The sequence below is a fragment of the Amblyomma mixtum genome, chromosome 3 (genome assembly GCF_055824585.1).
Source record: "Amblyomma mixtum isolate Tamu chromosome 3, ASM5582458v1, whole genome shotgun sequence".
In the NCBI taxonomy this organism is placed as follows: Eukaryota; Metazoa; Arthropoda; class Arachnida; order Ixodida; family Ixodidae; genus Amblyomma; species Amblyomma mixtum.
Window position 1 is genome coordinate 243,808,513 of NC_143014.1, and position 13,340 is coordinate 243,821,852.

General features: G+C 47.2%; 1 protein-coding gene across 1 annotated transcript in view; it reads right to left on the reverse strand.

Annotated features, from left to right (window-relative positions):
* The window catches only part of LOC149354205 (Na(+)/citrate cotransporter-like), a 32,188-nt gene extending 19,048 nt beyond the window's left edge, over nt 1-13,140 (reverse strand). The window contains exons 1-3 of the mRNA XM_089575946.1: nt 13,021-13,140; nt 8,301-8,652; nt 141-204 (exon numbers count right to left, since the gene is read on the reverse strand). Of these exons, the coding sequence (XP_089432072.1) occupies nt 141-204; nt 8,301-8,652; nt 13,021-13,140 (536 nt within the window). The remainder of the gene's footprint in view (nt 1-140; nt 205-8,300; nt 8,653-13,020) is intronic.
* Between the last annotated feature and the right edge of the window lie 200 nt (nt 13,141-13,340).

Genomic DNA, 13,340 nt, shown 5'->3' on the forward strand with positions numbered 1-13,340 from the left:
TCTTAAATGACATTACTTCAGAAACAAGGGTAGCAAAGACAGTAAAATCAAATCAACATAATATTCTTGTAAATATACAGAGCGGCCCACATGCTGTGGGCCGAAGGATTAAGAAAGCTACAAGACTTTTTGAAGCTTACTCTTTTTTCCAGAAGTAAATGCGTCGCACTTCTTCGCGAACTTCAGCAGGTATCGACAGCTTTCCTGCAATGAGAGTAAGACAGAGAACTCAGCGAATACGGGAAAAGAACCGACACGCACTTTCCGTCCCCATCATTAGACTACGTTTTCAGAGCAAACCGTCATGCCTGCCCGTTCATCATCGTCATCCTTACTACGCTCACTTCCGGACAGAGGTCTCTCCCATGTCTCTCCAATCAACCCGGTGCTGAGCCAGCTGGGGGCAACTTATTCCCGCAAACTGCCGCCCCCGATACGCTTGTCTCCTCTTCGAATCCAGTCCGTTACCTCCAGCGATCTTCGCATTACATGGCCTGTCCATGCGCATTTCTTCTTCTCGATTTCGGCCAGGGCATAATTAACTCGCGCTTGTCTCCTGGTCCACAGTGCTCTCTTCCTGTCTCGCAAGGTGTGAGGTTACGTTTCCGGAAAAAAAATTTAACACCACATACAAACAGAAAATTAGTTGTCTGCCGGACGTTGTTTTATCCAATTCAAAATGTTAAAATAAAGGAAAAAATAATTTATTTGCAAACTATTTATGAAATATACACCAGACGCCAGCAGTAACTAATTTAGTTCATGGCAAATGAAATTGATTTTGCTGTTATACGCAGAAAGACAGGAGATGCCCAATGACCCAAAATAGTTATGATACCCTCAGTTGTCACTATGTAGTAGTGGAAGCCTGTTGTACATATGTGGTGCAGGCAGGGGCTTATTATTTTTTTCTTTTTAGGTTTGGTTTTGGTCTATGGAGTTTAACGGCCCAAAGCGACTCAGAGACGCCGTAGTGAAGGGCTCAGGAAATTTCGACCACCTGGGGTTCTTTAACGTTCACTGACATCGCACAGTACACGGGCCTCTAAAATTTCGCCTCCATCGAAAGTTCGACCGCCACGGCCGAGATCGAACCCACGTCTTTCAGGCCAGCAGATGAGCACCATAACCACTGAGCCACCGCGGCGGGGCTTACTTCTTTTTAGGTTGCCCCAACCTAATGTATGTGTAGTAGTGGAATGACAAAAAAAAACAATGGTTTTCGCATACGCATCTTATGATAAAAAACGCAGCAGTAAGGAAATGAATTGCACAGTTTTACTCACTGTGGTTCACTGCACAGCTATATATGTAATAAATAAGAGTACAAAATTTGAATAAAATTTTTGCACAGGGATTGCTCGTGTAAGGAGGAATGGCAAAAAAGAGTGTTTCAAGAAACACGCGAAATATTGGGAATAAATACAAATATACCATAAACCAATTTCCTGGATGGTTAAAATCCACGTTTGTAGCTCAGCTCCTCCTTAGTCTTGTTTTACCTTTGTTTTGTTCGTTAAGGAAGGTTACTTTTTTACTTGTGTTTTTTTTTGCTGCATCAGGAAAAGTGCAGGAATATTTGCAGACGAGTTATTGGTCGCCTATCAGGCAGGCTTTGTGTCTGAGGACCAGATTTGATCCCATATTGCTTCAAAACGTCTGGCATACCTCTGTTATCATTGTTGAAACGACAAAACTTAAGTGTTGATATCCTTGCATCGCTTTTGTGAGCGTTTTTGTTATTAAATACAAACAAAAATAGACGTAGATGGCAAGAAATAGCTATTGTGAGTGTAAACAGAACAATGAAGAAGAAAAAATTATTAATAATGCGAAAAGTAGGTCTTTACTTGGCTGTAAAACCTTTAGTTTCAGTTTCGCGAGATCGGCAGGGGGAGGGGGGGGGGGGGGGTTACAACTTCACCTTTAGCGATGAAGGTTACGAGCACAACTTCATCTGCAGCTTTCGTTCAGTGCTGCGCGGCGTGCAATAACCGTGCACCGAAAATGGCTACGGTGTCCTCGTATCGTAGCGGTAAAATCGGGTCCAATGTTAGCAAATTTAACACTTCAGGGGTAGAACAGCTCATGCCTGAAGCTCTAGCCTGTATCACTGGAACCCGCTCAAGACCGATTTTTATGCAACAGCAGTACGTGTCAGTGTTCTTAAACCATAGTGTTATTAAAGAAGTTCTCAACACTGAGGTTTGAAACCTGACATTAAATATCAGGCAATATCAGATGATAATATCGAGGTTTTCTTTAAATATTAACGCCTAAGTGTGTTCAGATTAGGTGTTAATACATATTTATCTAATATGGAGCACTACTGATGCCATTGATCAATAGCGGAAAATTGATCCAGTGTGGAGCTAATGTGTACACTGACTTTATTGAGAGAAGTAAGTTTCAAGTCCAGCTTTTTTGGACACAAATTTTGAATAGTGGAATATTGTAGGGCACTGTTCAGGAAATACTCTTCCGATGCGTAGTAATATCTTAAAGTTTTTGCATCGTGCGCATCGGGGACGTTTTTGCGATGGCATAAACGCTAACAGCAAAACAAAAATGGAAGCCTACCGGAGGGGAGATCTGTGGATATATGATGGTTATACTGAAATCTTATAATATACGAAAAAATACCGTTCCTAAACTATTCCTCGTTGAAAAATGCTTTTTTCCAAAATGGACAGGCTGTCATTTTTTTCTTTTCTCGACTGCCTAGATGTGCGCCTTAGTTTACCTTCCAGGAGTCTTACAAAACGCGGTCAAAAAAAGAGCGGCAAGATAAGTTGTTGGGCGACATAGAAGAAAGGAACACGCAGGAACACAACACAGCGCTGACTCACAATCTGAAATCTTTCTTGGCTGACCAGCCGGAATAGGTACCCAGATATTGGCCAGAAATGGAAGGCAACGCACAAAAGTCATGCGGTAGAAACAAAAATGTATCAAAGTATAACAGGTACGTGGCAACATTCGCAGTCAAGGTAACATTTTTCTTATTTCTCTTTTCTGATAGCGCTATAGAGGGTGCGCTAATGCATTCTTCCGGAAGCCCTGCTATGTAGGGGCTTCTATAATTTCCCTTGCCAGAGAATCGCGGTTCCTGCCTATCACTATGCACTTGTTGTACAATGGCTCGCAGGCGTTGATGTTATCGTCATCGTCATCATATTTGCAGCTTCTGGAGTGTTTTGCTACCTGACATGTGATAGGGACACGTGTGACGTTATAATCATGCTCTTTTAATCTTTCGTTGATACATCGGCCAGTTTAGTCGATGTATTGCTTCTCACATGATGGCGTCAAAGAATAGATTACTCCTTCTTGGCAGGGAACAAATTGTTTGCGGTGTCTTTTTAAGTAGCTGCATGGTTCTCTGTTTGCCGAATTAACTTTCTTCACCAGGCTGGACAGTCGAATAGGCGCCGAAAACAAAGCGTCGACGCCCGCATGCTTTCCAATTCTCCTCAAGTTGCGCGAGACCCGACGCAGATAAGGCACGACAGCAATCTTTCTTTTATTTTTCTCCAGCATAGTTGCGCTTTTCATTCAACACCTCAACTTTTTCTGCAGTTTTTCTGCCACGGAAGCCAGGACTCCTGAAGGGTAACCGGCCCTGTGTCAGGCGACCTACTTGGTTGTGGAATCTTTGCTCCTGGCTGTGCTCGCAGTCTTCCTTACAGCGTTGTCAAAAACAAAATGAAAAATTGCTCTTTTCACGAGCTTGGAATGGGCTGATGAATATGGCAGGATGGGTCGTTGACAGCGATGCTCAAAAGCCCAATATACATGGAACAAATGAATTCAAACGAGAGATCTGAAAGCCTAACAAAATCATTAACTGGTACTCCCTGTGTTAAAATCATTGGTTTGAGGCACTCCGAGAACACGGAATAGACATGAAGGAACTTCTACTCGAATCGAGGTTGTCACACTCGAAAAACCCATCGCATTCCATTGAGTGAAAGTACACTCTAGATAAAATGACAGCAATTCATTCATTCAAAAAGATGTAATCTATACTGGTTCATGCCTAGCACCTATTCTCAGCAATGTTTTTGGCCTTGCGCGACAGACTATTGAAAGGGCGGTTATAAGGGTCCGGAGTCAGTGGCATTTTTAGGTTTGTGGACGATTACTTCGTGTTTTTCTAGTGTGGCAACTTATAATTCGAGCAGCAGTTCCTTCGTGTCTACTCGGTGTTTTTGGAGTGCCTGAAACCAATAATTGTAACACAGGAAGTACCAGTAATGATTTATTAGGCTTTCAGATATCTTGTTTGACTTCCCTTTATCCCATGCATGTTGTGCTTTTGAGCCCCGCGGTCAACAATCCATCCTGCCATATTCATCAGCCCATTCCAAGCTCATGAAAAGGGCCACTTTTCATTTTGTTTTTGACAGTGTTGTAAAGAATACACGCGAGCACAGGCAGGAGCAAAGTTCCACAACCATGCTTCCACAACCAAGTAGGTTGTGGAAGCTTGCACAACCAGCTTCCACAACCAAGTAGGTCACCCGACACAGGCCGGTTTCCCTTCAGAAGTTCTGGTGCCCGTGGCATAAAAACTGCAGAAAAATTTGAGGTCTGAAGTGTAAAGCAAAACTATGCAGGAGGAAGAGAAAAGAAAGATTGCTGTCGTGCCGTACCTGCATCAGCTCTCGCAGAACGTGAGCAGAATTGGAAAGCATGCGGGCGTCGACGTTGTGTTTTCAGCACCTATCCGATTCTCCAGCCTGGTGAAGAAAGTTAATTCGGCAAACAGAGAACCATGCGACTACTTTAAAATTCACGCAAAACAATTTGTTCCTTGCTGAGAAGAAGTAATCTATCCTTTGCCGCCGTCATGTGGGAAGCAGTTTGGCCGATGTATCAACGAAAGATTGAAAGAGCATGATTAAAGTGTCACATGTGTCCCCATCACAGGTCATGTAGCAAAGCACTGCAGAAAGTGTAAAAATGATGAAGATGATGATGACATCAACGCATACGAGCTATTATGCAACGAGTGCGTAGTGATCGGCAGGAACCTTGACTCGCTGGCAAGAAACATTATAGAGGCACAAGCAAGGTTCCCTGGGGGAATGTGTTAGCGCACCCTCTAAAGCGCTGTCAGAAAAGGAAAAATGCATCCTGGCTTGCGAATGTTGCCACGTGCTTGTTGTGCTTTGATAATTTTTGTTTCTACCGCAAGGCTTGTGTGCTTGCTTTTCATTTCTGGCAGTCAGTTGGATACATATTCTGGCTGGGCAGCCAATAAGAATTTCAGTTGTGAGTCAGTGCTGTGTTGTGTACCTGCGTGTGTTTTTTTTTTTCCTTTTATGTCCAGTTAGTCGCGCTGTAGCTATAGAACAAAAGAAGAGGGTACAACAAGATTACGTACTTTTTTTCTCTTGGCCCGGTTTCTTGGGTGGTGAAGATTCACCGGGCAAAAAAATCTTCCCGTCTTCCAATAGTGTTGCTGTCTTGCCCGCCCCCTTGCGGCTCTCACTGAGCATCGCAGATTTTGGCATCGGCCCTCGAAGAACCGCTGGCGGCGACGCTGCGCTGGCTTCAGTGACGGCGCTGTCGCCTAGTACGGTCGCTGCGCTGAACTCGGGCGAGCGCGACAGCTTTGCCACGAGTGACTGCAAAGGAGCAAATGCTGCTCCTGCACGGTGGCTCACCTTGCTCATGACGCCCTTCCAGGGAGTGCGTCTGCTTCGATTGGCTGCCGTACCGGCGGCGGCCGTCCACCGGGGACTCGTTTGGGGGATGTCACTCACGCTTCCTGGACATTTTTTGCCCAGAGAGCTGTCACTGCTGTATGCAGACATCTTTTCCCACGAAGTGTCGGTCGCAGTTTCGGAAGCTTCCCGGTTTAAACTGAATTTTTCCAAGTCGGACCTCTTGGAGTGCATGCCATGGACAGCCGCCAATCTCGTCGAAGAGGTAGTGCTATCCGTGATGCACCGAGGCTTTGTGGACAGTGAGGTATCACTAAGAGAGTTTTCGTTCTCGTTCTTGTCGGCACGAAGGTCGGTTGGAGGACCGTTCGCAGAATTTTCCTGTTCAGTCGACGGCGAACAGGCATTGTCCGCCGGAACGTCGTCGTCTGGCGACAGAGCCATCAGAGCTAACAGTTCAGAAACACTCAGGTTCATGGCCGGCACGACTAGAGGCACGTCGGCGGCATCGGAACCAGAAGCCTGACTGTCCACTGGCGTCGCCGGCTTGTCAACAGAACGAAGCCCTGCCGCAGACGCAAGAAATTTCCCTAGCGCTTTATCAGGACTGGAAGTTGAATCTGTGCCTAGAAAAAAAAAAAGCGTAGAATTCATAAGCTGCTAAATATTATTAATGCTTCACAAATGGACCTAGTCAGACACAGCAAAGTGAAACTAGAGCTTTCAAACAGCGTGAGACAGTGTCTCTAACTTCAGCGACAAAACAACTTGGGCGCTGTTTCACCGCTCGTCTATTGTCTGTTTAGAGCTTGAAGACTTTCACCGAGCATCCGGCCGTGATGCCTTGGCTGGTCTTCCCGAGTATCACAGAGAAGTGAACCACCAGACACGGCATGCGTGTGTCTGGTGTACATATTCTGTAAATAACTACAGTGAATACTCAGTGGACTCCAACTTTAAAAGGGCACCTGTGCGCTGGAGTTACTGTCCTTTCTACTTCATTCGTAACGCGCGTTTCCGTGAATACGATCTTCGTACATAGTTGTAAATAATTAGCTTCGCTGTCCTTCCTTACCATACTTCGTGTCTTTATTTCGTCTCGTTTTATTTCCGCCGGTTGCAGTTCAGATGCCTAAAACATAAGCGACAGATTCCGCGGCCCGCGGCAAACGCATTGTAGCCTCCTTCCTTTTGTTTTTTCTTGCTTCTTAATAAACGGCTATCACCACCTTGTGTGCTTGGAGATTTTTTTGCGTCTTTCACATTAATACTTTCTCTTCGCGTTTCGCTGAGCAAGCATTACCTCACGACCCCTAAAGAAAATAACTGAATACCCTGGCTGCCCCTAAGCAGATGATTTGCTAACGACTGCACGCACCGACGTACCATGCTGGAAATTTTGCCCCCTGAAAATTGACTATCAGCGATGTCACTGCAGTGAAGGAGGAATAATATGAAAGGGAAGGTAAAATGGTTTTTGAGGAAAAGAAATGGCGCAGTATCTGTCTCACATATCTCGGCGGACACCTGAACCGCGCCGTAAGGGAAGGGAGGGAAGTGGGAGTGAAAGAAGAAAGAGAGAAAGAGGTGCCGTAGTGGAGGTCTCCGGAATAATTTTGACCACCTGGGTATTTTTAACGTGCACTGACATCGCACAGCACACGGGCGCCTCTTGCGTTCCGCCTCCATCGAAACGCGGCCGCCGCGGTCGGGTTCGAACCCGGGTACTCCGGTTCGGTAGACAAGCACCTTACCACTGAGCCACCACGGCGGGGACTATGAAAAGGAAGTGTTATTTGTACCAGCACTTCTTTCCAGTGAAGATGTAGTAATGCGCCGGCAGCTGGGCAAGAGCTTGCCTCTTCTTCATACATTTCACTGTCACTACTATTTCTAGCCATAAGAGTGTTGCAACCGATAGTACACAATGCCCTTCTCCTTCGGCTCATTTGTGTTCAGCGGTGGTAAAACCAGCAGATAAAGGAGGTGCAACTGAGAAGAGAGGAAATAACATTTTTATAGGATACACGGGCAGAGGCAGAGAGCTGGGTGCTGGTGGTCTGCACTCTTTCCTGAATGTAATGAAAAGGAAGTTTTAGCTCAGGCCAAACAGCAGAGGGCAAGTGGAGGCCATCAGAAAAGTGCGTCTACAACGACGATCATCCGTTTTTTTTTTTTTAAGTTTGGCCGATCATAATTACTAAAGAGCGCAGCACGGTGGTTTTCTTCGTCAGGATTTCAGCACTTCGAGGGAGGAAAAGAAAGCTTCCTCAGGGCAGTGCTCACGCGTCCCTGAGCGTGCAGAGGAGCGGGTGAGTGCTATGACGCGCCAAGCGATGAAAACAGTGACGAACGCTAATCACGCTAACTAGCGCAAAGGCAGTAAACGGCTGAACGCGGCGGCACGTAAAACCCCAAAAGCGGCTAGGGAAGACGACCGCGCTGCTCAACAGCCAGGCAGACCATCCAGGAAAACTGCATGGCTTCCGGCGCTCTTCAGTTACCCGGCAGTGGCTGTTGGTGACCCAGCAGGCTGATGGTCAAAAGCCTACTGAAGGCGCTATGCCACGCACAGAGCTACGTGCGTAGTGAGGTTTTGATGCCATGCAACGTGTGAGCCATACTCACTCCAGTCCTGTTCGACGCGTTGCAGCAGGGCTTCACGCACACCCGGCTGAGCAGCCAGGGCGGGCATGCGCTCCACCATCTTGCGGAAGAGTTCGCGCTGGTGCAGCGCCTGGATGCTCTCCTGCTGCAGCACGTCAACGGCCTTGCGGACGAGCCGGACCATGAGCAGCACCGCCAGCGCCTCTTCCAGCAGGAGCGACAGCAGGTAGCTCATCACCACGCAGGTGATCTGCACGTTGCGCAGCCGCGTGCCGGACGAACCGAACACGAAGAAGGCAGCTCGAGCAGCCAGCGTTGTGGAGTCCGTAGACGTCAGCACCAGGATTATTGACAGCAGGTGCAGAATCGAGCCCTGCCGGAGAATCGGAGACTTGTAAATGCCGTAGCTACGCTTAAATGCACGACAGCGCCCCGTTAGGAAACAGGTCATCTGGCACCTTTGTCGCTCGGACAGTGCCACGTATAATAGCGTGTATAGGCGAAGAGGCAAGATTTGCAACCTTTGTTGGGTAAGCGAATGAGTGGGCGTGGCAGACCAATCATGGTGAGGCAGCAAGCCGCTCAGCACAGTGTGACACAAAAGGATGGAGTTCCACATCAGGTGTACGAATGACGGCGTTGAAACGGATTTAGTTACTTGGTCAGCAGTGACCACAATAACGAACAGCTTCTTTTCTTTTAGGTTTTCAGTTAAGTAACTATGCAGCATATGTTAACTTACCAAGTTGTACTCAACCACCATCTAAACTGTACAAGAACTGTAGATTCGGCTAGTTGGTGTAGATTCATAATGATGATTCAACAGCGCAAACACACACAGATCGAGGAGACAAGACACACACACCAGTGCTGAACTTACAACTGATTTTTTTTCTTGTCAGTTGTAAAAATCAGTTGTAAGTTCAGCGCTGGTGCGTGTGTCTTGTCTCCTTCTTGGTCTGTGTGTTTTTGCGCTGTTGAACCATCATTATGAACCATTTAAAACCTCCTCAAACTTTAATAATCAGTGAATGACCGCGATATTTTGCACACTCGCCAGTTTTTGGTTCCGTTTGCACTCATTATACGAAGGCAGCGAGAAAGTTATGTTGCTAAGGGGCGTAACATGCTTGTAATTTGCGTAACCATTCGGTTTTATTCACTGCGCATCAAAAATACACCCCGACCTTGTAAAAAAAGCCGTATCTGGAGTTCGCCAGCCTGATCCAAAATCTCACAGCGCGAAAGATGACACATGTTGCCTTTGAAGCCGCCATGGTGGCAAGAGGACCTGTGAACTCCTACTAGCATTCAAATGTCATTAAGCAGCAAAAGCCACCGTTTAATACACCTGTTGTAGGGTTTGTAGACCTACTACTCAATCACTAAAAAGAAAAGTCGGTGTACACTTACCGGCAAGAAGTGATCCGGAGGGGAAAAGGACTCAAGATTCGTAAAGAAGAAAAGCGGCATCATGACCGTAATTTGGGTAGGCAGCGCCTCCGTCAGAAGAAGTATCGACACAGCAACTATGCAGAATGCGCTGCGATCGTGCTGTAAAAAAAACGAGGCAAAGGCAGGAGGTTAGTACACGGTTGCTCTGCGCGGAGTACGCACGATCAGAGTGCAGTTGAACCCACCATCGTGCGTATTCTATCCTGCACAAGAGTGGTCATTACCTCATACTTTAGAGCAACCATATTACGCGGCTACTGAGCCGGAGTACCCGGGTTCGATCCCAACCGCGGCGGCCGCGTTTCGATAGAGGCGAAACACACAAGGCGCCCGTGTGCTTCACTCACAACTTCCTCCCTTCCCTCACTGCGCGCGGTTGTGTTGTCCACTGAGAAATGAGACAGCCACTGCACCGTATCCTTTCCTCAGAAACCACCATTTAGTTACATTCGCTCGCGCCTTTAACGAATAAGTCCACTCGGTTGTTCTGTGATTGAATTGTCTTGCCTTCTGGCACCGAATGCGTTATAGACCGTATAGTGTTAATGTCTGCTGTGCACAACAGGTGGCGCAACTAGGACGGCAGTCATTTCTGGCCTTCGGAGCCGCTGTTACCCCTGGTGTGCGGTGCGAACCGTTGCTCCGCAGCTTGTGTACGACTGTCGAGTGAGGTTTTAACACCGCTGCTTTGATGCAGACGTGAAGTGTATTTTTGAAGCAAAATGGGCACGGAAGTAGAGCTAGCGTTCCTGTGGTCGACTGAAGGAAAAATTCAAGACCCTCTTCACATTCACTTCGTGGCACTTCGTAGCACAGGCCGCCAACCTCTAAGAGCTTATCTTGAAAGTTGACGCTTACTTCTGTGAGTGCATAAAAAAAGAGAGAGAGAGAGTAATCAGAAGCCTCAAGTGCCAGCAAATTCAAGCGCCGGCGCTCGATGCTGGAGTGCCAGAACGAGCTGGTGGCCTTCGCAGCTGTGAAAAATGGAGCCGTTGTATTGCCGCGGCATTATTGTCGCAGCGTATTAAAAAGAATATTTTTGCTGCTCTCAGTGCAACGGGTTCATAATGAAGCCATCGGGTGGAGAAAGCGGGCTACTGTGTGCATGCCTGTAACCTTGATCACTACACTGATCCAAAGCGTCGAATAATCGACGTTTTTAGAAGGAACTCGCTCGATCTTTTCAAAAACTCTCGATTTCCCACACCGCGAAAAGTAGTCATAGTCGTCACATGCCACCAATGTGTTCATGCAGACTCACGGACACGTCGTGGTCAAGGCAAACTCGTTACTCAGACACCGTCAAAAAACGTGTCTAAGCATCTTAGCTGACGCTAAACAGGCACTCATCGTCTCAGCAGCAAGCGCGGAATCGCATGTGCTTACTTAACGTTGGTTCGGGACATGGTAGATGCGTGATAAGTGACCACCTTATCACTTCCTTCCTTTCTTCCTTCCTGACTTCCTTCGAGCATCGAAACTGTGGAAATTGGCCAAAGAGACTGACAGAGCACCGGGCGGCTCACTATGTTAGGGGTGAGTGAACGTTAATGTAGCAAGTGGCCATGTGCGCAAGTGAATGGTTGTGAGTGTCAGGTGAATGGTTCGAGGGTGAGTTGACGTGAGTATAAGTGAGTGGTTGCGAGTGTCAGTGTGAGTGGACATGAGTGCGAGTACGAGTGAGTGGATGTGAGTGTGAGTGGACATGAGTGCGAGTGAGTGCATGTCAGTGCGAGTGGCCGTGAGTGAATGTGATTGAGCCACCTCTCAAGGTGCCGAGGTATGCTACCAGTGTACACAACACTATGCTGCCGGACGCCGGACACTTTTTTTTTCGCTTTCTGGCCTCTCTCACCTCTCTCCTACAAGTGCAGAGGGAGAATTCCCTCCCTCCACTCTGTGAACTGTAGCAGGCGGGTCTTATCACCTGCCAGATGACAAGTTTAAAAAACACTTCGCCAACGGACGACGCCGGATACTCTTTCTTCGCGTTGGGACTTTTAATGCTAACGCGTAAAAAAAAAAGCCCAGTTAAGCTGTCAATTGGTAAAAAGGGGATATCTCGTCCGCGTTTCAGCTCGCAGTGGTATCATCTACTACCCCGTATCAAAATGCCTTGCTAATGCAAGCAGGACACGGCTAAGACATCTTATATCGATACAGCGAATGGTATAATCGCCAGGCCGCAGGAAAAACAAACGCTATAGCTCAGCTGTGTTCGCCTTAGAAATTCACACGCCTTCCTTTAGTGCTGCTTCTGTACAAGTGCTGATCCGTGTTCCGCCGTCACCGAGGCTGCTCAGCGCCTGAATTTGTCTCCTAGTTGCTTTGGATCAGGAAAGCCGTCAGAGCCCATTACCCCGTAAACTCGAGCCAAATGAGAGTCTCGGATTTAGTCAGCTTCAAATTGATTAAAAGCAGACCAGTATAACCAGAGAGAACATCTTTATGATGCAGTGTTGGTGACGGTAACAGTAACAAGGCGTGGCTTGTAGCCAGTATGACTGATAAAGGCTGAAAAAAAAATTTCCTCTTTCTGTTCCTGGTCCGTGAACCTGATGCGTCAAGCTTAACGTCACGAATCCTTTGAACTGCGGCATCTTCGGTAAGGAAGGAATCTTTCAGAGTCGAACAAATGTAGAGATAATTGCGACAGGATGAACTATTCGACTGCGATAAGAAATTGAACCGAGAGGAACCTATTTCAAAGCTACTTTGAAACAACTGTGAATCCACTGAAATGGACAAGCGCCCACGCTCTCTGATTTCAGCGCCCGTTAAAAACTCCGGATGGTCGAAATTATTCCTGTAACATCCAATGCGGCGTGCCTAATTGACCGCACATTTTGTTTTTTTTTTTTTTTGCACGTAAAAATCAGTCAGTCAACCAACTAATCAATGAAAGACTGCACATATTGAATAACAATAAGACGCTGTATGAAACTCGCTTAAGACGCCTGTTCATTAGCAACAACATAGATTTTGGTGTAAGACAAAGCAGCCGGTAAGTTCTCTGCTGTTGAGGGAGCATTTCGGCTAAGCTTCAGAGGGCGCCTTGAGGGTGCCGAGAGGTGTCAAAACGCAGTCATATACGAAGAAAATTGCTTTACCCTGGTACACAGGAAGCTTCCTCCGGCTCTTTCCTTTAACTGCGTAGAATGGGCACTGCCCAATTCGCATGTACTGTCTTCTGGATGGCCAAACTTGCAGCCATATGCTGAAGACTCGTGCGCGCAAGAATATATGCCAAATCTGAAGACACTAATGGCTTCGGATGCGGACTCACCTCGCCTTCATTGGAGATGACGACGAGCAGACCGCAGCAGATGGCGACGCCGATCATGAAGAGGTACTTGCGCGCATTCTGCAGCCCAGAGGGCTCGAAGTGGTGGAACGGGCCCAGCATGGCACTTGCCGTGCTGCTACGAGGGTGGACCTTACGCTATTTTTTGGTTGGTTAGTTGGGTGGTTGGCCTCAAATAAAATGGAACATGCCCACTAGGGGGGAGTGGCCACGACACAAGCGGTGGACTGATGGAAAGAGGATTGATGACGCGCTCACGACGCCATGAGTGGATCTAAGGCTTCATTCTTTTCTTTCACTTC